At 55.0% G+C, this 27,967-nt stretch overlaps 1 protein-coding gene across 1 annotated transcript; it reads left to right on the forward strand.

Moving 5' to 3' along the window:
- On the forward strand, positions 1–27,967 carry LOC137159875 (zinc finger protein 84-like). Its single transcript, XM_067558351.1, has 9 exons — positions 1–149; positions 1,345–1,465; positions 1,974–2,087; positions 2,915–4,220; positions 18,487–18,714; positions 20,417–20,618; positions 23,882–24,008; positions 26,354–26,464; positions 26,583–27,967. The coding sequence occupies exons 1-9, from the start codon at positions 126–128 to the stop codon at positions 27,965–27,967; spliced, it is 3,618 nt and encodes a 1,205-aa protein (XP_067414452.1). The 5' UTR covers positions 1–125.

Consider the following 27,967-nt stretch of genomic DNA (forward strand, 5'->3'; position numbering starts at 1 on the left):
CTGGCTGCGGAGCATCGTGGCCCGGCCGGCGGCTGCAGCCCCACGGGCCGCCCGGGGCGATAGCGGCGGCTGCGGCCCGGGCCCCGATCCCTGCCCCTGGGGCGGCGCGGCCGGAGGCCGGGGGCATGGCCGCAGCGGGCTCCGCTCAGGTAGGGCGCGGGGAGCCCCATGGAGGGGCCAGCCCCACAGCAGGAGCCTGGGCTGGGTGTGGGGTGGGGGGCAGAAAGCGGGAGCGCCCCCTGCAGGAGGGGCAGAGACGGGGCCGGTAGCCCCACAGAGCAGCGCTGGCCCTAGAGACCCGGGGGTGTCTGCTCTACTAGCCCCAGACAGGGCAGGGGGCAGACCGCCATGGGGGCGTCCGCCTTGCCCTCGCCGGGTCCTAGACACGGGCCCAGAGACTGACCGCAGTGGGGCAGGGCCCAGGGGGATGCTGGGGTGAGTGGGGCGTCTCTGCCTGTGTATGGGCCCGGGACGGGGTGGGGGTCTCTCTCTCTCTCCTCACCTGCCCTGTGTATTGATGGGGGACAGGGGTCGGCTGGGGGAAGGGGGCTCCCTGGGTAGCAGATAGGCCGGGCGTGGGAGGGTCTCTCCTCTGCCCAGTGTGTGGGGTGGCTCTGTTCCCTCCAGTATGGGTATCAAGGGGTGGCTTGAATAATCCGCTTTCAGCTTTGCTCCCTAGCCAAACGCGCCCCCGGGGGGCAGGGCACAGTAATTCCTGCCTGCCCTCGCCAGCCTGGCTCAGTGGACTGTGTGGCCCTTTATTCTCATCCGGGCTTTCCCCTGGCGCGTGCATCCGCTGCTTTTCCAGGAGATTCTGCTTGGGAGACGGGGAAGACGGTTTTGGTGCAGGATTTTTTTGCCCCTGATCCCTGGCCTGTGACGTGGTCAGAGGTGAACCGAGTTAGGCGTCCCAGGCTGGCGCCTGGCGGCCTTTTGCCCTCAGGAGATGTGCTCAGACGTTTCTGTGCAGGAGAGGCCATGCAGGTCAGGACTGAGGCGCATCTCAGGTGGGGCGGTGCAGAGCGAATTGCATCACCCCCGTCTGTCCCCGTTATTCCTGGCGCTCGTTGCTAATCCCTGATGATCATGAGAGTTGAAATTGCCTCTAAAAATAAAAACAGTTTTGTTTTATCCTTTCCCCCGCATCCCCTCTGCGGTCCCCTCTGCTGTCAGCTTTCAGGGAACGCCATTACTAGCAGACAGGCCCGGTGGGGAGCGGGGAACACACTGTCTGGCACGTGCGTCCAAGGGATTTGCCCATATCTGTCTCCTACTGCAGTCCCCAGCAGGGCTCTGGATATCAGTGCAGCCCAAGATGCTGAGCCGGGCGGCTTCTTGTTGCAGGTGGCGTTTGAGGACGTCGCCGTCTATTTCTCCCCGGAGGAGTGGGCGGAGTTAGCGGAATGGCAGCGGGAGCTGTACCGGGCCGTGATGAGGGAGAATTACGAGCTGGTGGCCTCGCTGGGTGAGGATCCCTTTCTCCCTTCTCTCAGGAGGTGGGCCATTCTTATTCAGATGCCTGAGTATGGAATTAGGAGTCTAACTGCAGGCTCCTAAGCATGGCCCATACGCTGCCCACACATTACACCTACGTTGCACCCTACGGATATAGTGAGACACAGCCCTTGACGTTCCAATCTAACATGGACAAGGTGCTGTATGGGGCTGTGGATCAGGTAAGGAGGCCAGTATAGGAAAGAGTCATGCAGAAAGATTGAGGAATGGCGCTAGAGACTGACCGCTGGAGCAGAAGAGGTGCGTGGGGGCAGCAGGACGGAAGACACGAGTCTGAAAGTGGACCAGATAGCTAGAGGTAGCACTCGGGATAGCGGAGCGTGAAATGTGAATTTGGAGTAGGTAGAGCTGAGCGTGAGGGGTCGTACCTTTGAAGCTGAGGATGGAGAAGCCTTCTTCCAGACTCTAATGACATTGATGTAAATGTGAGACTTTATTGTTCTCTGTCCCTGGAACAGAGTGGCCTTCAGTCAAACCAGAGATAATTTGTAAAATTGAGCAAGAAGAAGAGCCATGTGTTGGAGACCCTCTGCATCTGAGAGAGTGGAGGAGACCCCAAAGGTTTTGGTCAGGTGAGTGGCGGGGGGTATCCAGAAGGCTGGGGGAGCTAGACAGAGAACAGCTGGACATTTGAAGGATGGGCTGATGAATAGGACCCTGGACTGAGAATAAAACTCATTAAAGTCGGTGAGGGGCTTCTACAGCGATGAGGCCTGTGTGAGTAGGAAGAGCGTCCCTAACTCTGGTAGTGTGTAGCCAGAATTTCTCCATGGCTGGAGCCGAGCACGACTTCCCAACAGGACTAATTAACTCATTTCCTGAGTCCCTCTCCCAACCCCCACTGCTCCAGGTGCCAGAAAATGACTCGCTTATAACACCACTCCAGAGTTCCTGTTCCGGGCACTCCTGTTCCGGGCTGGCGTCAGAGCCTATGTTGAATAAAACAGAAACATGGCTGGCAGGACTCCGCTGTCTTATAATCCTGACTGCCCTGCAGGATGGACACAGCGGCCCAAATGTGCTTTCTTAGGCCAATATAGCACATTGAAGTCACTGTGGCCAGTCTGCACCAGAGCAACTGATGGCAGAATCTGGGGCAGAGTGAGGATTATATTTCAGGTCACCGGCATGGGAGCAGGACCTGTTTAGGTGAATGCAGCCTGCTTTCCCTGGCTGTTGCTTGGCCAGCAGAAACTCTGACATGATGGGCATGTCTCTGTCATTTGTGGAGAGCGAGGGGATTTCCCAGTAGCTGAGAGACATTCCGAACTTTCCAGCAGATGAATGCACGGGTTCTCACTAGGAACGCATTGGGATTCCCTCTGGAATGCAGGGTTTTGTTGAATGGGCAGTTTTTTGTTGAATGGGCAGCACCTCAAATAACTCTTCTTCTTTCCAGGAGATGATGGAATCAGGATTAAAAAGGAGGAGGAGGAAGAGACAGAAACCCTGGAACCGCCCGGTGTGTTCTCGGGCAAGTTGGAAGAAAGCAGCCCCCCGCGGAGTGTGAAGGAGAAGAGCAGCCTGGCCCAATGCAAATCCCGCAAGAAGCAGCAAAGCCGTGTGGAGAAAGCTCAGGACAAACCCCCGGGGGCTCCTCCCCCGAAAGTCTCGCTAAAGAAGAACCCCCCGACGTGTCCGGAATGTGACAAAAGCTTCAAGAGTAACACGGCCCTGACCATACACGAAAGGAGCCACACGGGGGAGCGGCCCTTTAAATGCCCTGCGTGCTGGAAGGGCTTCCCCTCAAAGGGAGATCTGAAGAGACACCAGAAAACCCACGTGGAAAAGAAGGACCCTGCCCCCGAGACAGGCAGGAGCCTTCCTCCGAAGCTGCAGCTCCTAAGGTACCAGAGAAGCCCCCAGGCACCCAAGAGGCCACACACATGTGCTCAGTGCGGGAAGAGCTTCAACAAGAGCAGAGATCTCCGAAAGCACCAGCGCACCCACACGGCAGAGCGGCCGTTCCTGTGCCTGCAGTGCGGGAGCAGCTTCCGGCTCAAGCAGATCCTCGTGTCCCACCAGAAAGTGCACGGGGGGGTGAAGCCATTCCAGTGCTCGGCCTGCGGGAAGAACTTCAGCCAGAAGCACCATCTCTTGAGCCACCAGCGAACCCACACCGGAGAGAAGCCTTTCTCCTGCACCCAGTGCGGGCACAGGTTCAGCCAGAAGCACCATCTGATCAGCCACCAGCGCATCCACACCGGGGAGCGGCCCTTCGCCTGCGGCGAGTGTGGGAAGTGCTTCAAGGACAAGAAAACCCTCATCATCCACGAGCGGATCCACACGGGCGAGAGGCCTTACCGGTGCAATGAGTGCGGGAAGACCTGCAGCCAGAAGCAGCACCTGAAAAGCCACCAGAGGGTGCACAGGGGCAAGGGGCCGTGTGACGAAGGGGAGGAAGGCCTGGAGGGTGACGGGGGTCTCTGCCGCCGGAAGGCCCCTGCGGAGGAGAAGCCGTACCAGTGTGTGGAATGCGAGAAAAGATTCCGGGACGAGCGGATAATGCTGGCACACCAGAGAACCCACACCGAGCCGGCACTGTGGAAGAGCACCCGGGCAGGCCCCAGTCAGAGCTCGCAGCCCGTGGCCCGGCAGAAGCCCTTCACCAGCACCCCGCAATGCAGGACAAACCTTAGCCGGAAGCCACCCCGGGGAACCCTGGCTGGAAAGAGACCATTTGTGTGCAGTGCATGTGGGAAGAGGTTCGTGCAGAACAAACAGCTTGTGCTACATGAAAGGAGCCACACGTGAGAAGGAGAGAACCGTTTGCGTGGGTGGAACGTGGCAAACACTGTGTCTGGGAGATGGGATCTGATGGGATGCATGCACACCGTGGGCTCTGGATTAGACAGGTTCCAGAGGGGTAGCCGTGTTAGTCTGCATACAGATCCATCTGACAACGTGGGCTGCAGCCCGCGAAAGCTTCTGCCTGCAGAAATGTGTTAGTCTTTAAAGTGCTAGAGCACTCTCGTTGTTTTTGCTAGATTAGACAGAACCGCTCCTAGGAGACAGCATGTCTGCAAAGGCAACAGAGACGCTTCCCTGGAAGCTGCCTTCCAACTTGGGTGTGCAAAAGTGACCCTTCTGACATACAGACTCTACTCCCCACACCCACCCTTGCTGTGGGACCTGGCCTACAAACAATTGGCCTGTCGGTCTCCCCTCCATAGTACGGATTTTCTACCAACTGGATTAGCCTCCTAGATATATCGTTTGTTTGGCTACCTAGTAAATACACTAAAATAGCTTAACCAAAATAGAAATAAGTGCCCCGTTTCGTAGGTTAGCTTTCTAATTACAGTGGAACCGTGCACAAGTGTCTGTGAACATTGCTGAATCTTGTAGAGGAGGCACTCAGCGTGTAATCCGAGAGTAAGGAGGCTGCCTTGTAATGAATGCTGTTCATTTGAGCATTCGTGTAGTTCAGTTTTATTTATGCTATATTCTGCTAGGAAGTGTTCTGCGGTGTATCTTGTGAAAATGAAGACGTCGTAGTAATATGAGAACTCACTACCCCACTCTGTCCATCAGATCTGGGCAGAAAATTGTGGCAACGCTCTCGTTTTTTTATGATTTGTTTAGTGAAGTGGTAATTGGCAGTGTTCTGCTGCGTCCAATTTGATTTTATCTTTCCCATGTGTCATCAGACCGTTTTAAATTAACAAGCTTTAGCACGGAGATGCTATTCCTCGTCACATTCAGGTCACTATGAAATGACAGCTGGCAGTCTGAGAGACGTGTTAATACACAACATGGCTGTTGGCATTTAAAAAAAAAAAAGCGGGGGGAGGGGAGGTGTTTCTCTCTAATCCGTGAATTAAAAGCCTCTAAAAATGGCAGATACCCTGTGAGCCGCATGCCGTTCCTTGGTAATCCTGTGTACATCTCCTTTCACCTGGCACACTGCTCCCACCCATCCATGTCTCTCTTGGGCCCTGAACTCAGGTGTCTGGTGTGCCCATTTCCTGTCCTTAAAGCTATTTCTCCTGCCTGTTTACTACCACCGTACAGCAGTGGATGGATTCTCTGTGCTATTCAAGGGTTTGGATTCCTTCAGGGATAATCCAGTCTCGCTAAGGCCAGTGAGAGTCTCTGGATAGAAGTCATATTGGGCTGGTTGTGTGTGGGGGAGAGATTTTAAGGTGTCCACCATCTCTCTGTGAGCTGTGGAGGTGCTCCCCCAAGCTGGACCGACAGCTGATGTTACTGCCGCTCTGGTTTTCTCTACAAGACAGTTAATGTGCAGATTTTACCTAGAGAAGCCATAGCCTAGAGCAGCGACGCTCAGACTGGCTCTTGGGCCAGAAGTGGCTCTTTCATGTGTCTCCTGCAGCTCTTTGCAGCACACGCTGTTAAAACACTTCATCTGCTGAAGGTACTTCTGATGTCCAGTGTTTGTGGTGGCTTCATGCCTTGGGGGTTTGATGATCATCTGGTTGCGGTAAGGAGATGTAGGTAAAAAAATTAAGTTCAATCACAGTTTTGCAGGTTTTGTAAAGCTCAACAGGAATAAACTTGCTTTCTTGTTGCTTTTTAATTTAAATAAAACAATAGTTTTGGGGGGTTGAATCATAGAATCATAGAGTTGGAAGGGACCTCAGGAGGTCATCTAGTCCAACCCCCTGCTCAAATCATTCCCCTGCAGTGCTGAAATCCAAACCACAGTGTCGTGGTGTTAACACAAGGACAGGAAGTGAAACAGACTACAAACAGGAAGCAAAAGCAAGCAGTCTAGTTCCACTTCCCAAGAAGACTGAAATGCGAAATTTGAAGAAAAACCAGCCTCATTCTTGAAGCCAAATGAAATGGTTTCACTTTTTCTGCTTCACTAATAGAGCAGAGTTTTATATATTTATTATGTTGACAATCTCCCTGTAATACGTCAAGTAAAGTGCTCTCACTGGAGACTAGTCTGACCATCAAAAGGCCAGCCATCAAAAACACAGAAGTCAGCAAAACACTCTCCGTGCAGAGTGGTGTGCAGGCTGGAGTGACTTAGCCAGTTTGGAAAGAGTCCTATCTGATGAGTGACCAGTGCAGGAAATGTCAGAGAATGCAGTTCTGTTCTCTGAAAGCGAATGTTGAGTGAGGAGACAGGAAGTGAGTGGTGATTCAACGAATGTACCTTAGCCGGAGTCTTCTGCATGCTCTGTATTCCAGCAAGCACTTATGTGGGCTGTTTAGTAACTGTGTATCGGTGTAACTTCTGTATGTGAGCTTGCTTTTGCCGCCTTCTTTTCTGCAAAAGAACAATTAAAATAATAGAAACGAAAAGTCAGCATGTCACTGGGGATCTCCCTAGCCATTCTCTACAAGGGTTGGTGGTCAGGGCAATGAGGTGGCCATCAATACAGCAGATGCCATTGTCTGTCACACAGCTGGCAGACAGGAAGCAGAGAGAGGTAATAAACAGGAAAAGGGTTTCTTTGAAGGAGTCTCAGTCAGTTTTTCTGTCCAGTGAGACTAATCCTGAAACGTGAAGTTGGTGAATAGGCCGAGTGATGAACTAGATGGAGAATCTGTGATCCCTATCAGCCAGACCACACAAATTAAAATCATGGGATTAACCAGACATGCTGAGCGCCAGTTTCAATAGCATAGCTTTCTAGGGTACCCCTCCTACACTGCCTGCATGGCTCCCAGGTTCCCAGGGCCCCTGTTGAGCAGCAGGAATCCATGAAGAGCTGGCTGGCTACGTGATGCTGGTTCTTTTTATTTCCAGCTTCTAAACTGCAGCTACAGCAACATAAAATATTTTCCTAGTGTTGCTCTTCCATACAGAACATTGCTTTTGTAGTAACTGTAAGTTAGCCTGATAACAAGCCCGGGCAAAAAAATGGAAAAGCTGATGAGGGGTCGAGATGATTAAAGAATGCAAGGGCAGGGATATAACGAATGGCAGACAACATGGTTTTATGGACAATAGGCTTTGTCAAATAAACCTGATTTCATCAGAACGGCCACACTGGGTCAGAGCAATGGTCCGTCCAGCCCAGTGTCCTATCTGCCTACAGTGGTCAGTGCCAGGTGCTTCTGGCAGTTGGAGGTTGAAGGACACCCAAAGCACAGGGTGGCATCTCGGACCATCTTGGCTAATAGCCACTGCTGAATTAGACAAGTTCCTGGAGGAGAGATTCTTTTTTTAACGCCGGTGTGCTTTTGGCCTTCACAACATCCTTTGGCAATGAGTTACACAGGCTGTGACTGTGCATTGTGTGAAGAAGGACTTCCTTTCATTTGTTTTAAACCTGCTGCCTGTTATTTCCATTGGGTGATCCCTGGTTCTTGTGTTAAGCGAAGGGGTAAGTAATAGTTCTTTATTCACTTTCTCCAAACCATTCCAGATTTTATAGACCCCCCCCCCAATCATACCCTGCTTCGTTGTCTCCATTCTAAGGTGAACAGTCTGTTTTTTAATCTGTCCTCGTATAGAAACTGTTCCATCCCACTAATGATTGTGTTTCTTTCTTGCACCTTTTCCAGTTCTAAGAGGTCAGATATCTCAGCTATTTCATTCTTCGATGAGATTACAAATTACTACACAAATGTTAGACTTTCGTAGGAGATTGACTTAGTGCCACGTGGCATTCTTCTTCAGGAGTTAGCACTGTACAATAGCAATGGAGCACATGTTAACTGGTTTAAGAACTGGCTAACCGACAGATCTCAGAAAGTGGTTGTCAATGGGGAATCCGCAGCAAATGGGGGTGCCGCTGGCGTGGTTCTGCAGGGATCAGTACGAGGCCCCCCACTATTTACTCCTGAGGGAATTCTGCACCAAAACAATAAACATTCTGTGCACAATATTTTAAAATTCTGCGAATGTTATTTGTCAGTAAGTAAATGTGGAGGCTCCAGCATGGCAGTGCGGTGCACAGGCCCCTGACTGCACAGGGGTGAGAGATCACCCTGCAGTCCCGTTGTCCTGTCTGCCCCCCACACACCTCCCTACACAGGCTCAGCAGTGAGGCTGCACCTGATCCTGATGCAGTGCAAAGGACAGGCCTGTCCCAGAAACACCCCGGAGCCTGGCCCCTCCACACCAGCTGTGGGGTGAGGGGATTCTGTGTGGGGCAATCTGGGTGCAGGTGGCTCAGTGGGGGGTCTGAGTTGTGGGGATATGGATGTACAGGGTCTTGTTGGGGGGGGGGGGGCCGGATGCAGGGGCAATAAGATTCTGCTGACGGTCCAGGTGACGGTAGGTGGGGGGGGATGGGGCTTGGCAACGGAGGATGGGTGTGGGGGGCTCAGTGAGGGGGGAGCTCCAAGTGCTGGGGAAGTGGGGCTTGGTGGGGTGGGGGTCCAGGTGCAGATGGCTTGTTGGGGTCATCCTGGTGGGGCGGGGGTCTGGATGCAGGGGTTAAGGCTTGGTGGGATGGGGGTTCGGGTGTGGGTGGCTAGGAGCCGCTGGCCATGGCATCCCCAGCCCTGTGGTGATTTACCTCTCTGCCAGCTGCTCCAGGCGCTCAGAATGATGCACCCATTGCTGGGGAGAGGCATGTGACCACTCTTGTGGCTTCCCTTTGCTTTCCCGTCAGAAGTCATTTTTCTGTGGGGGAACAAAGAAATGCGCGGGGGGGGACATGAATTCTGCACAGAATTCCCCCAGGAGTAACTATGCAAGACTTTCAGCAACGATCTGTAAGTAAATATACAATCAAGGTTGATAAAGTTTGTGGATGACACAGAGGTTGGCAGAGTGACAGCACGGCAGTGCTACCGAGCGATCCGGATCCCTTGGTAAAGTAGGCCCATTTAAACCAAATGCGTTTTAGTACAGCCAAATGTAAAGTCTTACACAGCTAGGAACGAGGAATGCAGGGGGCGGGCCCCACCTACAAGCTGGGGTCTGTCTCCTGGGAAGCAGTGACTCTGGAAAGGATCGAGGGGTGAGGGCGGACAAGTGATTGCACATCAGCTCCCAGTGCGATGAAATGGCAAATAGAATGAATGCCATCCTGGGATGTATGAAGAGGAGTGGTGAGTGAGGGGATTTTACTGGTAGGACTGACCCTGTAATACTCTGTCCAGCTCTGGTGTCCACATTTCAGAAGGGTGTTGGTCAGAGGAGAGCTACAAAAACGACTCAGCTGGAGAAAACATGACAGACGCGAGGAGCTCAGTCTGTTTATGCTTCATAGAACCACAGAAGACGAGGGTTAGCAGGGACCTCAGGAGTCGTCTACTCTAACCCCCTGCTCAGAGCAGGACCAACCCAACTAAAACTTTCCCCAGTGAGAGCAGTGGGGTTCACCGGAGGATGATGGCACGGTCTGGCGGCCGGGCGAGCAAATGCTGCATTTCCCTGGGGAAATGGGTGTGGCTGGAGTACCGTGTGGTGGCTCTTTCCTTTCCACGTGGCCCTGAGCAGTGGTTCTGAAGCCAACCCGGGAGATGGGAGAGGACGTGAAAGCGACACCGACAGCCCGACGGAGCAGCTAGGAGATGGGAACTGCCCCGTTCGGCTCAATGGGTTACCTGGAGCCTGCTGCTCCCCGGGGCTTCACCTCCACCACCCTAGTAGGGGCCGTTCTGGGGAGACCCACCTGGCTCAATTGGTGCGGTGCTGGCAGGGGGCCCCACACATCCAGGGGTGGGCCCGGGGACCTGACTCTGCTAGGATGGACCCCGGCTCACCTGAGGACAGGAAGCAGCGGGAGGGTGTGTGTGGGGAGGGGGCAGGAGCATGGCCAAGACATGAGCACAGTGCAGGGATGGGCCAACGCAGTCCCCATGGGGGTTGTGTCTTGTGTCCTAGCTTCATCTTAGTCCCGCCCTGCCCAGTCCTGCCGAGCAGCCGACTGGTCACGGTGCAGGCACTGCTGAGCCGGGGCCGCATGTCGCTGCAGGCCCGGGTGGCGTTTGAGGACGTCGCGGCCGGTTTCTCCCCGGAGCAGCGGGCGGGGCGAGCGGAACGGCAGAGGGAGCTGCACCGGGCTGTGATGACGGAGAACGTCGCGCTCGTCGCCTGGCTCGGTAAAGAGGAGGTTTTCTCTGTTACCGAGGCATGGTCCATGGAAAAGTGGGCTCCCAGCAGGAGGGACAGCGGCAGATTCAGACAGCGGCAGTGCAGGGCTGTAAACGGCCCCGGCTCCTGGAGTCAGATGATGGGAACAGCTCGCATTTCAAACTCGCTCTGTTTTGATCCTTCTTGGATGCAAACAAGATCTCGAGATGCAAACGTGACCCACGTGTGCCTGAGGCCGGGCGGGGTCTGCAGACAGCCCAAAACCATAGCTCCAAGAGGGGTGAAAGCACCCCATTCTTTTAGCTTGGAAACGCACTGGTACCCCAGGGAGGGGTAGGTGGGTGTGGGAACATGCTGGTCCCCTGGGAGGTGTGCAGAGCCCCTCAGGTGCCTTCATTTGGCCCTGGCAGGGGTTCTCTTTGCCTGAAGAATTATGGCTCCAAAGACTATTCATAGCCTTGATGAAGGGAAGCCCACGCCCGAGGGTATATGCGGGAGGGGCTCCTCCAGCCTCCTCCCACCCCACTTTATGCTTTAGCCCCGCAAACTGTCCCTCTGCCAGACGCCCTGCCAGGCTGCCTGCCCTGGTTCCCTCCAGGGCCACACAGCTCCATTTCTGGCACTGCTGGAGAGGGCTGCTCCCGAGTGATGTGCACCTCCCGCACGCAGGCCGGTGACGTGCCAGTTCTGCTGCCCTGCGGCCATGTGGGCTCCGAGCCGCACGTTGTCGGTGTTCAGTTGTCATTCAACAGTAACAGATCCGCCAGCCACTATGTGTGGTACAACGGGCCGGGTTAGTTTCTACACCCCTCTCCGCTACCAGACTTACAGTAGGTAACGTTGTATATACGTATTGTTTATCAGCGTTCCCGCACTGTTGGCGTAATAGACCTTGACTGGAGCCTGTATCCATCTGTGGAAGGCCATCATGATGCGCAGGGTTTTTCTAGCATCATGATCCCGTGTCAGTATTTTACCAAATTTAGCAAACTGTAAAAATACTGGATGGACGTGGTTCACTCCTCGCTCCCGTATTTGTTTTTAAATGGCTGTGTGACTTAATAATCCTGGCCTTTCCTGCCTTTTAATTGTACTAGACTTTGCTGGATTATTTCTGGCATGCGATTTCCAACATAGGCCACACAAGCCACTGCCAGGGGTGCATCATTTTGTTCCATGCTATTTATTATGAACATATAGTCGCATTAAGGTGTTCAAACCCTTGGGCAATGAGATGCATGTTATTGATAGTAATCGCATGTTGGTCCAAGAGTAGGCTGCTGATACCTCCTCCTGTTTTACCTGCCTTTCCTATTCCACTCACAATACTATTTATTTTCAAATGAAGATTCTCAACATCTGCTGAATTCCATACGGACATGCCAAGACCTGAGCTGCCCAAGATAGTTTCTGTAATTCCTCCCTTTTCTCTCTTTTGCTGTTCCCATAAGGGATTTTGTGAGCCTTTCCAAAGTTGTACTTGGATTTCCAGTTCTAAATCAAACCAATCTTTATATTGTTGGGGACATTGTTTTGGCATGGTCATTCCAGCAACGTTTAACGTAAGGGGTACATATCTCCAACCAACGTTTTCTACCATATATTCTGTAGTAGGATGTAGGAAAATTCCTGATGGAGGCCAAGGCTGTAGATCTGGGCATTCCTGTGGTGGGGGCACTGGCGGCAGTGGAGTGGTAATTGGCCGGGGGGCTGATGTTGTTACCGTATCAATCACTGGTAACTCCACTTCCACATGCCCTAAACCTGGTAGTTTTTTTAACCGTCCATTAATGTTACCTGTATCATTTATACTGACATTAGTTATTATCATGGAGGCATCTCCTTGTGTTACATTTGCTTTTACAAATTTAAATGAGCTTGCTTCATGTTCTTTTCCTGTGGCACATTGACGCCCTAGTGGGCGGGGTCCGTATGTTTGACTTGCCACATACCACAAAACCATGTGTTGATCACTGTGGTTTTACCTCCCATGTGATGTCTAAATGCTTTAAACATTGGGATCCAATCTGTATGTGCAATTAAATATGATACGGTGTCCCAGTGACCCTACAATATTACCGCCATCGGTGGTACGTATGTGGGGACTTGTGGTCTATCTACTATATTCTCTTTCCCCTGAATTGCGGTAGTCTTGGTCTCATCTGGTGTCTCAGTCTGATGTATGTAACTGGAATTAGTGCTGGGAGACACAGGAAGAACAACAACTTGATCACAGTTAACAACTTCAGCCACTTTCCAACAACATGCACATTCCCCCGCTGTGTCTTTGGTTTGTGTCAGTGTCTTTTCAGTTTTTGCTGGTCCTTATCAATCTTCTCCTCATTGACGTGTTCAGCCTGGCATTCCTGCAATAGCCCATCCCCAGGTGCAACTCTGACAGTGTGTCCTGTTCGTTGCCTTCCTTCCGGTTGGCATACCAGTTTTATGACAGTTTGACTTCTTGTAGTCAGTGTATCCAGGGGGAGGGCGGTCGTTGGAAATCTCTGTCCAGCGATTCCTTACCACAAGGTGTGTCTGGTTCAAATTCTTGGTGTGTGACAACCCAATTACTTCTTGGGTTAAAATCACTGCAAGCGATAGTCCCCACGTCCATGTCAAGGTTGGGTTCGTAACCTGTAAAAACAAAATGCAAACAAGAGCTTCCCCTTTTTTTTCTTCTTCTCCAGTAATAATTTCCTGGTTTTATTCCTGCCTAGGACTTTTTCCACCCTTTGCCTCTTCCTGCTTATAGTCTCTGTCTGAGCAAAAGAGCTAGTGACACAGTTCTTACCCATGCTTGTTAGAGTTAAATAAATAAAGCCTGTTTCAAGTTTGCGGGGAAATGGATATTATGATGGTTAGACCCCGACCCTAACATTACAGTAGTGTGGTGAGACTTGTGTTAGAAAAGTATAAAATTGACTATCGTTGCACCAAAAAAAAAGGTTACATGACACACAACATAGGACACAGGACAACATACATGAGATACAGGACAAACTTACAATTAAAATCAAATGGCGTCAGTTATATTTATAAGATATTAAGAGCTACAATGATCAAGGCCATGTGTTTTAGAAAATAGACAGGTAAACCGAAGAGTTAAACATTGAAATGAGCAAGTTATTACCTTTTTATTTTAAAAAAATTGATAAGAGTTGATTAAAAAATATTCATATCAAGTTGTTTGTCAAATTTGTTGCATTATTTAGTAATTTAAGGCATTTACTTTATTTTAAAACTTTTTAATATGGACTAAGGAATGCCCGTGTTTTAAATATCAGTGAGTGGTTAGGACTGGAAGTAGTCTGAATTTCTGTTGCTTAGCAATCCTATCTTCAGGAGAGTTCCCGGGCATTCCCTGGAAACATTCCCAACTCTCTGGAAGGAAAGTTTTTTGCCTTTTTTTTTCCCCCTTTGTTTTTGTTCTGTTCAGTTTTCAGTTGCTTCGTCTTTTTAGGAACGGTGCTTTCTGTAATAACTAAATCTTTTAACTTTGCTTTATAAAGTGAGCAGAGGTGGGAGAGTGGGGGCAGAGCAACCTTGGAAGGGAGGAAAACTTGAGCTCAAGCAGATCCTGGGTCTGAACTGCTTGTTGCCCTGCCAGCAGAGCCTGGTTTTTCCAGTGCGCAGCAGTCTGAGTTACCTCTTCTAACTCTCATTGTTTTTGTCGCTAGCTCCCGTACCTTAATCGCTTGCTGCCTCAACCGTCTCAGCGCCATGGCCATGATGCGGAGCACTCTGCACTTTTTGCTCTTATTATAATCTTTCACAGCACCGCGCCCTGACATTGCTCTACATATTCTTGTCCCACTCTGCTTCTTAAACTCATATGGACCACCTTTACTTGCTACCCAGTGCATCCAAAATTCATCACACTCCGTGCGTGTTTGAAGGGAGGGTGAACGGGGATTCCCTAGCTCGTGGTTTCTGTCAAGTTAGACGGCGATTCCTTCCAGAGCACGGCTCGTTTACGTACCAGATCAGCGGCCGGGGTCACCAGTGTCGTCAGCTGTTAGTGCTTGTCAGTGTTGGCTGCGTGCGTGTTCCCCACGTAGCTGCTGTCCCAGCTCTGTGCAGGTAACCGAGACGGCACGCGCGATCGAATGAAGCGACACGACCACGGATTTGCTGAGCAACGAAGGCACCTGGCCAGGTTTATTGCCATTGAAGCACAATGAGAAGCGTCGTACAGTAGTTACCGGTACACTTCAAACACCAGTGCTCTATTACAATGAACTTGGCACAAATTAACGGCGGGGCTCTCCATTATCCCCTGGGCCGGGTGACGTTGTTCTCTCTGACACCCTCTGTTATACACTGTTACGGACAATTTCGTTCTGCCCCTTCGACCCTTGCCACCCTTTGACGTCATCTAATACCACCCTTTATGGCAAAACATCTCCATTGGTCGTAGTAAAAGACATTTCCATCCATCAAAGTGTCATTTCAGGGGTCGGGTTGCCCTTGCTATCTCAGTGGTGTTAGGATGCCCTGGTCCCTTCGGCACCTGCTGTATATTTCTAGCAATGGTTTGGCAATATCTGTGTTTGCAGCATCAGTTCTTCATGCCAGTTCCTGTGAGGTCGTAAGTTCACAGCTTGACTCCTGCTAACTTGGCTTTATGTCAGGCCTGGCCATTCTTTCAGCTGTAGGCCTTTTGCCTTGGCCTCTTATGCTAGGGTCCAGGCCTGATGCTCTCACTTTCTACCACACCGCGCGGGGCCCAGCGCCTCTGCCGGGCGTCAGGTCATGGGGGATGGGGGGCCGAGTGCTGTGGCCCTGCAGGGCTCTCTCCTGCTGTGGGGTTTGTGGGGAGCAGTGAATGTACCAAACCCCAAAGCCTGGCATCTCCCTGCAGAATGAACGTTCCCAGGCCGTGTCTCTTGCACGGGAGAGAAGCACTTTTCTCCAGGAAGATCCTTGAACCTAGAGTCCCTGGTGACTTGCTGCATGGAATTGCCCGGTCCTCTGTGTAAAACGAAGCCACTGCATCTCAACCCAACAGCTGCGCTCTGTGCCCGGCCCCCCGCGGCGCGGCATCAGGGCTGGCTGCCCACCGCCTGCTCTCTGCCAGCACCAGCCTAGAGTACACACCGCCGGCACAGACTCAAAGCCAACGCCTGCCGCTCGCATCCCAGCTCCTCCTGTTACTACTTCTTGGTGCTGCCGTCACAGAGCCGGGAGGCTTCGCGCTGGGTGCTGTACTGCTCGATGATAGAGAGGCGGGGGCAGTCTGTACACACACAGACAGCTACCGCTGGGTCTGACAGGGGCACGGCAAACACTGACTGGCCTCCAGGTCGCAGGCACATCAGTCAGCGTTCCAGCATTACGGCTGTGTCGTGGCTACACCCCAGTCAGGAACAGAGCCCCCTTGTCACACAGACTGGCCCCTGTCCCGAGGAGCCTGCGGTCTCAGTCACTGATTCAGGATAACTGCATTCCTCTCTCTCCATCTTTTCTCTCCAGCAGGCTATCCAGGGGCCAAACCCAAGCAGCTGTCCTGGTTCGTGGAGGGGAAAAGCTGTGTGCCTGGGACTGGGGGCCACGGGGAGGAAGAAGAATCCCCCAGAGCATGTGCCCAGGTATCTCCTGCAGCAGCACCTTCTCCTGCGCCCCTTCTACTCCGGAATCGGTACCTTGCTGCATCCTTTCCTTGCCATTGACCAGTCTTTGTTCTGCTCGGTCCAGCTGTGACTCCCTTTCCCGACCTGTGCTTCCATCTCTGCTGGGCCCTGCTGGGGGGGAAGGAAGGCGAATACCCACTGGTGCTCTCACAGCCTTTACCCACATCACCAGCTTCTCCACTGACCTCATCAGGACGAGCAAGAAATGGCCAGAACCACCTCTGTTCTCCTCCTCTGTCCTTACTCCCCCTAGCCGGCGGCATGACCCTGATCACAGCCTGCCAGGAGCTTTGAAATGAGATTCATTAGTGTGAGAGTATTTCTTAAATACTCCTCCAATGCCGGGAGTCCCTCACAAGGTATTTAAAGGCGTCCCAGGGCCTCAGATGTTGGGCCAGGCTTGAAACGGGAGCTGCACTTGATCAGCTCCCAGCATCACGCCTAACATGTGGCCACAAGCTCTGACTCAGCATCCACAGAGTGCTTCAGCAGCCTGGGGGCTGTATTTTGGAAAGCAGAGAGTGAAAAAGATTTGGGGGTCATGGTGGATAATCAGTTGAACATGAGCCCCCAGTGTGACGTTGTGGGCACAAAAGCTAATGCCATCCTGGGCTGCGCACACAGGAATCTGACGGAGGAGCAGAGAAGGTATTCTACCTCGTATTTGGCACTGGTGCGACTGCTGGTGGACTCCTGGGTCCAGGTCTGGTGTCCACAATGCAAGAGGGATGTTGGTAAATTGGAGCGGGCTCAGGGAAGAGCCCCGTGAATGATTGCAGAGTTAGCAAACCTGCCGTATAGTGACCGAGTCCAAGAGGGCCATCTCCTGAGTGTAGCAAACAGAAAATTATGGGGTGACTTGATCCCAGCCTGTAAGAACCTTCCTGGGTAACAGGTATTTAAAAACGACCGCTTCCAGCTAGCAGAGAAGCTGGCACAGCTCAGCACAGAGAAGCTGGCACATGCAAGCGAATGGCTGGACGTTGACGCTAGACAAATTCAGACCGGAAATACATTTTTAACGGTGAGGGTAATTAACGGTCAGAAAAATGTCCCAAGGGTCGTGGTGGATTTTCTGTCCCTGGACATGTTGAAATCTAGATTGGATTTTTCCCCAAAGAACCGCTCTAGGAATTCCTTTGAAGACGTTCTCTGGCCTGTGTGATGTAGGTTGGGTCACAGCAGTCCAGCAATCCCCAGCCTGTGGGTCATGACCCCAAACAGGGTCCCCTGCCAGCAGATCGGGTTGTGGCAATCCCTGCCACACGGAGGACGCCATTTTGCTCCGCACAGCATGACCTCGCGTGGAGGACACCACAAAATGGCGTCCGTCTCGCCACGTGATCTCGCACACACCGTACGTACTGGGTCACACTGTGCGGAGGACACCATTTTGGAGAGCAAAATGGTGTCCTCCCTGCAGTGTGAGCTCACACGTATGGTGCGTGCGAGGTCATGCCGTGCACTTCAAAATAGCGCCCTCCATGCTGCCTGGGGTCCCAGCAGCAAAAACTCAATTAAAATGGGGGCCGTTCTGGCAAAACATTGGGGAACCCCTGCAGTAGTATGGGAAAGAGCTGTACTTGGGGATCCTCAGGGCTGGATGTCCCCCCGCCCCCGGAGCCTCTGCTCGAGAGAGCTGGGAGGGAATGCCCTGAGAAGTGGGGGAGGGACTCCCTGGCCCCCAGGGAAGTTCCCCCACATACACGCCCGTTAGTCAGCACCTGCCTCTCCCAATTAGTTTGTAACCAGCATTTGTGAATCTCCTTGGCAGGTACCAGCCCTGTCTCCCCACCCAGATCTGGGGCTCACAGCTGCTCAGATGGGCTGGCAGGGAACTGTTATCACCCCTCTCCCTTCCCCAGCACGGGGCTGGTATTTTCTGAGCCCAGAACAGAAATGGGGCCTCAGAGCTCTGGTGGCAGCAGAAAAGGTCCATTTGGGCATCCCTGGAGCTGGACCCTGTCCCATATTGCACAGCTCACTGCTGGGGAGAGCTGCTTTCATGAGCCTCCAACCACGGCAGACTTGTCTGGGGCAGTCTCTCTGGAATGGCGGCCCAGCTCGAACCCACAGCAGCCGGCCACTGCTGATGACATGTAACCCAAGTGTAGCTCCTCCCTGTTGGCGCTGTCTCTGGGGAGCGATGTTTCAAGGGGAAATTCACTCCATAGGACACGGGGTGAGTGTGGTAATTTCCCAGCAGCTGAGGATACGTGCCAAGCTTCACACCAAGTTGATTCCCAGATTCCCAGCTGGTTTTCTACAGTCAGACTCAAGTAGCCACGGTCTGGCTAGGCCCAGAAGACAGTGATTTTAACAGGAGGTCTTTGCCCCTGGGGTGACACCTGGCCTCTCTTTTCCCTCCAGCAGATGGTGGGATCAGGCATGGAACCAACTTGGAGACGTGGCAGCACCTGCAGTTTCAGAAGAGACGGGCGGGAAAATCCAGCGAGGAGGATTTCCAGCGTCGGGCGAAGACACGGGACAGCACGAGTCAAAGCCTGGTGTCCAGGAAACAAGGCGGTCACGGAGCCACCCCAGCCCAACTCCCCGGCATCCCTGGTCGCTGGAGAGCCCTGGGAGCGGACAGGCCTCGTGACGCTCTGCTTTCGGTCACATACAGAGCCACGCCCCCACCAGCACGACCTACTTTGGCACTCCTGTGTAGTTGTACCCTGGTACTGCCATGTCCCATGGTTACCATCATTCCTCCCGGTTTCTGCGATGCCCGTTATATTTAGTACCAGGCCCACACGTTCACCCAGCTCAGTATTTAAACTGCTAGCATTTGTAGACGAGCACTCACAACATTTGTCATTGTTTCGCTGTCAGCCTTCATGTCAGGTGAGTGACGGGGACTGTTTCTCTTCACTTCCTGCCTGTACTTTATCAACTTCGATCCTCTCCTCTCTACTGGGAGACAGAGAATCCCCTGTAATAGATCCTCCCCAAGGGATGTCTCTCCGTCCAAACCATGTGCTTCTCCGCACCTGCCAGCCCAGCCTTCCGCCAGACCTCTGTTTAAAGACTCCTCTAGGACCTTTTTAATGCTACGTGCCGGCAGTCTGCTTCTGATTTGGTGTAGGGGGAGCCCATCCTTCCTGTACAGGCTCCCCCTTTCCCAAAAGGTTCCCCAGTTCCTAATAAACCTAAATCCTTCCTCCCTGCCCCGTCGTCTCACCCACGCATGGCCCTGCGCGTGGAACTGGCAGCATTTCTGAGACTACTACCATGGAGGTCCTGGACCTCAGTCTGTTACCCAGCAGCCTGAATTTGACCTCCAGGACCTCTCTCCAATCTTTTCCTATGCCACAGGTACCATGACCACCGGCTTCTCCCCAGCCCTGTACATAAGTATGCCAGGATGTCTCGAGAGATCCGCATCCTTCACACCCAGCAGGCAGTTCTCCTGGCCATCACATACCCAACTGTCTATTTCTAACCCCCGCCCCCATTACTATGATCTGTATAAAGGCGGCTTGAAAGAAAAGGGGGTTCACCCCCCCCCCATTTGTTTTCTCTCTGAGAAATATCACAACTACCCAGTCTGGGCTTTGCTACAGGTCTCCCTCGGTGGCCCTAGAAATGTGACTGGATCTCAGCCCCGCACGGAAAGGGCCCCAGGTGCTGGATGTTTTACACCGAGACCTTTTCCCCAGCCTGGTTCTCAGGCCCTGCAGTTAAACAGCTGGGAGCCAAGGATGTTTTGCACAGCGTTTTAAAGGCTTTGAATAAAACCCTTCCTCTTTTCACTGGTCACGTTTCAGTCACTTCCTTGCTATGGGTGAGGTCACCGGCTGATCCTGCTCCCGTCACGGTGGAGCCTTCCCGAGAAAGCAGCCCTGACTCTGGGCTGTACCCGACTCACTTCCCAGGCCTGGCTCCAGGCAGAGCAGCAGAAGAAGGGCACACGCCCCATTCCCGGTGCCGTGTCTGAGCTGGCACAGGCGGGCAAATGGCCTTTGCCCCCAGCCCCTTTGGGGGCTATGTATGGTCTTTACAGCCCTGTTCCCAGGCTGGGCAGCAGTCCAGGCGGGGAGCTCGGGGCGGGGACCCGCAGGTTGAACTCCTCCCCTGCACTTCCAGCTGGCAGACCAGCCTCGCTCGGTCCCTTTGTGCTGGAGTCTGGACCCGCCCCCCCATGCTAGGCCCCGCCCAGGCGGGGGGGGGGCCGAAGAGGGGGAGCCCCGCGCTGGGGCTGCTGGGAGATGTAGTTTTTCTCTCCCTCCCGGACCGGTCCCGCAGAGCAGAGCCGAGCCGAGCCGAGCAGAGCTTCCCCGCCCGGCTGCCTGCGCAGAAGGGACCCAGTGCCCGAGGGCGCCCGCCCCTCTCCGGACCCGGCTCCTCCCGCTGCGCGCATCCTGCGCCTTGGACACCCCCGGGGCGCGCAGCCATTCGCCCGGAGCCGGACGCCGGGGCCCGCCGCTCGCAGCCCCTTCGTGCCGACCCGGCGCCGCGGCCGAGCGCAGAGGACGATGCCCGGCGGGCTCCGGGCTCAGGTAGGCGCTTGTCCCTGCGGCGGGCGCAGGGTGCGCGGCGCTGCTGCGCGCCTGGAGGGGCCGGGAGCTCGCTCTGCGCCCGCAGCCCGTGGCGCAGCGCTGGCCCCGGGCCAGGGGGAGCCCAGCCGGGGAGGGAGCCGGGCCGGGCCGCCCGAGGCTTGTAGGCAGCGTGGGGACCGCAGCCCGTCGTTAGCCCCTTCCTGCGCGCCCGGCCCGGGCAGCGCGGGCCCGGGTCCTGCACCGGCGGGCTGGCCCTGCGCGGAGCCGGGGGCGCTGGGCTCTCCGGGCCGGCTCTGCCGTCGGGCCCCGCGGCGGGGCAGGAGCAGCCCCCGCAAGCCGCGAGCAGCGGGGAGGGAGGCGGAGAAGCGGCTTTGGACGGGCCCCGGGGAGCAGCAGAATCCGGGTTCGGCTCCCTCCTTTGGCGGAGCAGCTAGCTAGTGACTGGGCAGGGAAGGGGGGTGTCAACAGCCGGGTAACGGCAGCCCCCCACCCCGTTCCCCGTTCCCGGGCTGGCTGCAGCGAGGACGGAGAAAGGAGAGGCCGGGCAGCAGGTGGGAACCTGCAAAGGAAGGGTCACCCCTGGCCAGGGTCACCCGAAACACAGCGCCTCGGTGCCCGGCCCCGGCGCCAGCGGAGACCCCGGGGTCGTGCGGGCCGCGAACTGGGCAGGAACGCGCAGGTGATGCGGGGCCACTGGCTGGCCCGGCCGGGCTGCTCGGCGCTGCACCCGCAGACGCCTGGCGTCTGAGGGCGGAGGAGGGGCAGGTCCTCACTGCATAGCCCCCCTGACTTGCACTGTGCACCCCCACCCCGGGCAGACACCCCGAAAGTCCAAAAGAAGCAGCAGCACCTTACTCAGAGGGTGAAGGAAAGATTCTAACAGGTGAATCCGGGCAGCGCCGAAGGATGCTAAGGAGGGAACAGGGCAGGTGCCTGAGGCAGGAAGAAGTGTTTGGACTCCAAGACAGGCTGCAGGGGTTTCTCTACCACGGCTAAAACGGGCGCTTTGATCTAGCAGATGAAGGCGGAGAGACAGTGGCTGAAAGGCGAATGCAGACACACTCAGGCTAGAAATAAGGTGCAATTTTTGAGCAATGTGGCAATTAAGCAGTGGAGCAATGTCCCCAGGGATGGGGTGAATTCTCCGCCACTTGACCTCTGGAAATCAGGACTGGATGGCTGGCTAATAAATATGTCCGAGCTCAACCGCAAGATATGGGCTTGGTGCAGGAGTCACTGGGAGCAGTTCTCTGGCCTGTGTTATGCTACAAGATCCTAATGGTCCCTCCTGCCCATAAAAACGATGACTCTATTAATAAATCTTGCCCAAGAAACCTGATGGCTTTTTAAAACCCTTGCCTAGCTGGAGGGGTGCAGTACTTTCATTTTAATAGCGTCTGTCAACTCTTAGGTGAAAAATTTATTTGAAATGAGTCACATAGACGCACTTGTCGTGCGGATGGAAAACTGGCTTGACACCCACAGACGTATGGCAGTGAGAAGCCCTAGCGCACCAGCAGGGACTTCTGCAATGAGACCTCTAGGCTGAGCTTGTCCAACGCTTTTTACGGGATTTAGCGGCACGGTTCCCATTGGCATTAATGGGAGCTGTGCTGGAAGCCCCTGTGCTGGGAACATTTAAAACTAAAGTAGCCAAAGCCCCACCAGCGTAGCTGGGTCACTCCCACAGCCCTCCCTAGTCAACACTCCCTCGGTTGTCAGTGGAAGTTTTGTCTGAATCAGGACTGCAGTATTCTGCCTGGAGAGGGGCCAAGGCTGGGCTGCCAGAGCGAGATGGGCTGACGTGACCTCATTTCTGTAAGCCTGTGGGAGGGGCCCTTGCACAGTGATTTGAACGTGTATAAATTAGAATGCGTTTAATACCGGGTCTGTGTCACGCTGTTTCTTGTGCAGTCATTCACACCTGGGCCGAGCGGGTGTATAAAGCTACCCGGTCAGAGCGGTGGCATCTTATGGCCATGGTGCGCTCCCTTTGCAAATGGTTATTCTAGGGCCAGGGTAATGGAGAGTTGGAGCCCAGGCCTATCCGAGATTGTGCTGGCTGATAGGGTCAGCCAGCCACAGAGCAAACTCTGGAGCGACGGAGCTATTGTCATGCTAATGGGCCTTACTCAGGTGAGTCAGTTCCCACATGCTTCAGCTTTCCCATCTGCAAAATAGGGATAGCGATGCCCAGGAGCTGGTGTGCTTTGAGATCGCTAGATGAAAAGTGCTGCACCTGTTACTGCTGCTAATGAACAGAGAGGGCTGTTTGCTCAGCTGCACCTGGGAATTGAAAAATTCCAAGGTATTAAAAAAATATTCCTGGTGATGATCAGGAAGGGCCAGAGGGCCTGACGCTTAAAGGTGTATGGATTCCACTTCCCTTTGCACTGAATCAAGAGGATGCTTTGCAGTCCGTCCGCTCAAATCCTGGCTCTGCTCAAATGCACGTGTGGAGAGATGGAGCAGTGAACTTCATCCACGGGTTCTCCTGTGGTGACTGTGTATTGCAGAGACCCGGGAATTACTGGCTGTGCTAATGAAGAAGTGTCTCGGTGGAGCACATAGCCCCCGGGGTAATTTGAATGGCCCTCCAGGTACAGAACGGGAGGTAGCAGAGACCCCCGAGCCAGGCTGGGCTGTAACGCCAGGGGTAGAGTGTCCTCTGCCTTGCCCTGTCATTTACACCGGTGGAAAGTGAATACAAAATCCTGCCCCATGGCAATGGCAGCTTCCCGCGTGGAGCTGGAACACAGCTTTCCTTTGGGTTCCTGGAATAGGCCTTTTCCCCTGCTTTGGCTGAACCAAATCTGGGGCCTCAGCAGCCCAGGTCTCACGCCTTTTATTTGCTGGGTTGGGGCCTGGAATAGCCAGGTTAACCCGGCCCTGTTCACCATTCATGAATCTGCTCAGGGCGTTGTGGGGGCAGCATGTTGTTATTAACAGGGTTCACGATGCCCTGGGCGCTGCGCACACAGAGAGGAAGAGACAGGCCCTGTCTAAAAGCGCACAGTCAACCCGTGGCCTGGCTGAGTTAACCTCCTGCTCTGTAATAACGCAGTCCCATCACTAAGAAGCCCTCTCCCGGCCACGACCTTTCTAACCTGGTTGAACCGGGCGTAGCCCACCTTGTTTCTGATCAGACGGATGTGTAAAAAGGCCGCAGTTATCGCTGTGAATCAGACACCTAGACTGTCCCCCCTGCCGGGTGGGCTGTCGTGTGTATGGCAGGTGCTGAGCGGGGCTGTGTGTCATTGCAGGTGCCAGCGACCTTTGAGGACGTCGCCGTCTATTTCTCCCTGGAGGAGTGGGCGGAGTTAGCGCCATGGCAGCGGGAGCTGTACCAGGCCGTGATGATGGAGAATTACGAGCTCGTCACCTCCTTGGGTAAGGAGACACTTTTCCTCATGTCCCCGAGAGCCGCGTGGTCTGTGGACGGCTGGTTCCTGGCCCCTGGGAGGGTTCCCTCTACCTGCCGTGTTCAGGGGTCATTGTCCTGAAAGCTCGCAGGCCCTTTGTCAACAGCAATGCAGACAGCATGGTCCTTGTGGAGTTCGTTTGCAGGTGCTCGGGGCTGCACTGAGCTCCCCCCACCCGTCCCACACAGGAGAGTTTCAGTCCCCAAAGTCAAATACGTGGCGCTGAGGCCCCAGGCTGGAGGCGTCCCTTACAAGAGCATCCCTGTCACCGTTAAAACGCAAGCGCTGGGAAGCCGGGAAAGGCCGAGTTCAGGGGACACGTCCCACACAGCCTGCACGCTGCCCCCGAGCGGGGCGGGCACCTTCTTGTCTTAGGCGTGGGGGATATTTTACCTTTGCGTGACCTGTGTAAAGTACAAGAAAGTAATTGGAGGAAATCCCCATTGTGTGGTTAGCCCCTTAAACTGTGATTGTGCAGCAGGACACAAGGCGCGGGGGCTCGGTGTGCCCCGTGTGAGCCCCGGCAGCCAGAAGCAATTCCTCCCTGCCCCGACCACAGGGGCTTCCTGAAGAGGAGACCTGAGCTGGAGTCGTGCCGGGCACCCAGCTGGGGCAGCTGTTGTCGGGGAGAGGGATCAGGGAGTGTGGGCCCCGAGTGCCTCGTGGCATCCCAAATGGGCCCAGTCCAGGGTGTTCCTGCAACTGGTGATAAAGAAAGGTTCTCACGGTTCTCAGGCCATGGCTACACTGCAAAATTAAGCCACCCTAACCTATGTCGGCGTCCAGCCGCCTCCGCCGCAGGGATCAGATTGCGGGTGCGTGTCTGCACTTGGCGCCTTGTGTCGGCGGTGCACGGCCTCGCCAGGAGCGCTCGTATCCCAGGTGCTCTCGGCGTGGGGCAGCCCCTGAGAACCAGCGACAGGCAACGTGAGCCACGCAGCGTCTGCACAGACGCAGCGTCTGCCCGGACACGGCGCCGACCTGACTGCGCTCACCTCGGCTCCACGCCTCTCGTGGGTGGAGGTGCAGTTATTAAATTGGCCACGGCAAGGCAGGGGCGAGGGTTTAGCGTCCACACTTCCACAGCGAGGGTGACGTTCGCTGCCTTGCACTGAGCTGACTCTGCAGTGTAGACAGACCTCAGGGATGTGAATTCAGCTGCTGGCCGGCGCCTGCCCCTGACCGCCCTGAAACGTCCCCCCAACGGCTAAGCATAAACCCGCTCAGTTTAAGAGCAGTGGGCCGGGCTGGCACGGGCGTTCGGGCCCATCTACAGCCAAGAACAATGTGTATTCACCTGGGCCATTCGTTAGGGGAGTCACCAAAGCAAAGCCACCCAGCATAGCCAGAAGCAGTGAAAACTCTCCTGTCTATTCCTGACAAGGGGAGCAGGGTACGGCAGCAGTGGGAACGTGCTGCCCTCCAGTGAGACAAGGCGGGGGAGGCGATATTTCATGGGACCAACTTACTGACAGCGCGGTTCCCAGCGCCGAGGAAGCGCTCTGACTGCAAGCTCACAAGCGTGTCTCTCGCACCGATGGAAGTGAGCCCAAGAGCAGATACTGCCTCCCCCGCCTTGTCTCTCTACTGCCCCGGGGCTGACACAGCTACAGGACGGCCCTGCCCCCAGTATCATGCACAATCCAAGTCGCTCGCTGCTCTTCGAGACCCAGAGAGGGTTTCAGAAATGAAGAGGCAGCCGGAGAAACCCACCCACCCTGTGCAACAAACATGACGAGGGGCGTGGAACGGCTTATTTCTGAGGAGAGATTAAGAAGTCTGGGACTGTTCAGTTTAGAAACGAGACAGCTGGGGGTAGGGGGGATATGACAGAGACCTGTAAAATCAGGAGCGGTGTGGAGAAAGTGAATAAGGAAATGTTATTTACCCCTTCCCATTACACAGGAACCAGGGGTCACCTGATGCAATTAATAGGCAGCAGGTTTAAAACAAACAAAAGGAGGCACTGCTTCACCCAACGCACAGTCAACCTGTGGAACTCCTTGCCAAGGGATGTTGTGGGTTCAAAACATAACTAGCTTCCTGGAGGATAGGTCCCTCAATGGCTGTTATCCAAGATGGTCAGGGACGCAACGCCACGCTCCGGGTGTCCCCAACCTCCAACAGCCAGAAGCTGGGACTGGACAACAAGGGAGGATCACTCAGTAACTGCCCTGTTTTGTCCATTCCCTCAGACGCCCCTGGCACTGGAAGACAGGACACTGGGCTGGACGGACCATGGCTCTGACCCAGTGTGGCTGCTCTCATGTGCCCATCTCATTGACCGGACACTGGTTTTTGCCTCCTGCACAGGGTGTCCTGGTGCCAAACCAGAGATCATCTGTCAGATGGAGCGAGGGGAAGAGCCGTGTGGAGGAGATCCCTGGGGCTGGAGAGAAGGGAGACCCCAGAGCCCCTGCGCAGGTGAGTCATGAAGGAAGGACCCTAAGAACACAGCCCGTCCCATGATTCTCGTTTAATATTAGGAGTTTTCCTTTCTTCCAGCCGATGAAATGACGTCTAGACGCTCTCCTTTCTTCAGCAGGTCTCGGCATCACCATTAAGAAGGAGGAGCAGGAAGATCCCGAAGCCCTGGCGCCACAGGGGATATTATCAGGAATAGTGGGAGAGGAAGGTCTCCAGCTCTTGAAACTGAAGAGTGAAAGCAGCTCCTGCAGGACGCAGAGGACCCAGGCGGGCGACCCTCGGGGCAGAGGAGCCAGCGGCCCCGCCCCTGGGAAAGCCGTGGGGCCGGCGGAGAGGCCTCATGCCTGCCCGGACTGTGAGAAGAGCTTCAAGGACAGGACGGCGCTGATCATCCACCAGCGGATCCACACGGGCGAGAAGCCCTTTGCCTGCACCGAGTGCGGGAGGAGCTTCACGCAGAAGCAGCACCTCACCACCCACCAGAAGACCCACACCGGGGAGCGCCCCTTCTCCTGCGCCCAGTGTGGCAGCGACTTCCGGCTCAGGAAGGTCTTCCTGACCCACCAGCGGATCCACACCGGGGAGCTGCCCTTCACCTGCGCCGAGTGCGGGAAGGTCTTCAACCACAAGCACCACCTGATCACGCACCGCCGCACCCACACGGGCGAGCGCCCCTTCCCCTGCGCCCAGTGTGGCAAGCGCTTCACCCAGAAGCACCATCTGCTGAGCCACCAGCGCACCCACACCGGCAAAAGGCCCTTCTCCTGCGCCCAGTGCGGCAAGAGCTTCAAGGACAAGACGCCGCTGGTCATCCACCAGATCGTCCACACCGGGGAGAAGCCGTTCTCCTGCGAGGCCTGCGGGAAGATCTTCAGCCACAAGCACCACCTGGTGATCCACCGGCGGACCCACACCGGCGAGAAGCCCTTCACCTGCGCCGAGTGCGGCAAGAGGTTCACGCAGAAGCACCACCTGGTCAGCCACCAGCGCATCCACACCGGGGAGAAGCCCTTCGCCTGCGCCCACTGCGGGAAGAGCTTCAAGGACAAGATCACCCTGAAGCTGCACGTCAGGATCCACACCGGGGAGCGGCCCTTCGCCTGCGCCGAGTGCGGGGAGAGCTTCCGGCTGAGGAAGGTGCTTCTCACCCACCAGCGGGTCCACACGGGGCAGGCCCCGCTGATCTGCACCGAGTGCGGGAAAAGCTTCAATCACATGCAGCGCTTGGCGATGCACCGGACCAGCCACCATGGCCGGCAGAGGCCCCTGGGGAGCCTTCGGCACAGGGAGAGCTTCTCGGTGAAACCGCAGCTCCTGCCGCCCGAGCAGGGCCCGGCCACTGGCTGCCCGGAGCGCACGGCGACCTCCCGGCTGTTTGCGGAAGCACCCGGCGGCTCCCCCTCCGCGGCAGGCAGAGCAAGCCCTGAGCCTGGTGAAGCAGCTCCCGTGAAAGTAGGCGCGGTGCAGGCCAGGCGGGGATGCCCAGGAGAAACCATCTGA

Source organism: Emydura macquarii, unplaced genomic scaffold, assembly GCF_026122565.2.
Source record: "Emydura macquarii macquarii isolate MOO-44397 ecotype Brisbane River unplaced genomic scaffold, CSIRO-AGI_Emac_v2 contig_1955, whole genome shotgun sequence".
Classification (NCBI taxonomy): Eukaryota; Metazoa; Chordata; order Testudines; family Chelidae; genus Emydura; species Emydura macquarii.

What these genes read in the sequence shown, in the direction of transcription:
- LOC137159875 (XM_067558351.1), top strand. Translation starts at nt 126, where the DNA reads ATGGCCGCAGCGGGCTCCGCTCAG. An exon ending in CCGGCGGGCTCCGGGCTCAG is followed by an intron (nt 20,619 to 23,881) that starts GTAGGCGCTTGT and finishes GTGTCATTGCAG; the next exon opens with GTGCCAGCGACCTTTGAGGA. An exon ending in CGAGCTCGTCACCTCCTTGG is followed by an intron (nt 24,009 to 26,353) that starts GTAAGGAGACAC and finishes CCTCCTGCACAG; the next exon opens with GGTGTCCTGGTGCCAAACCA.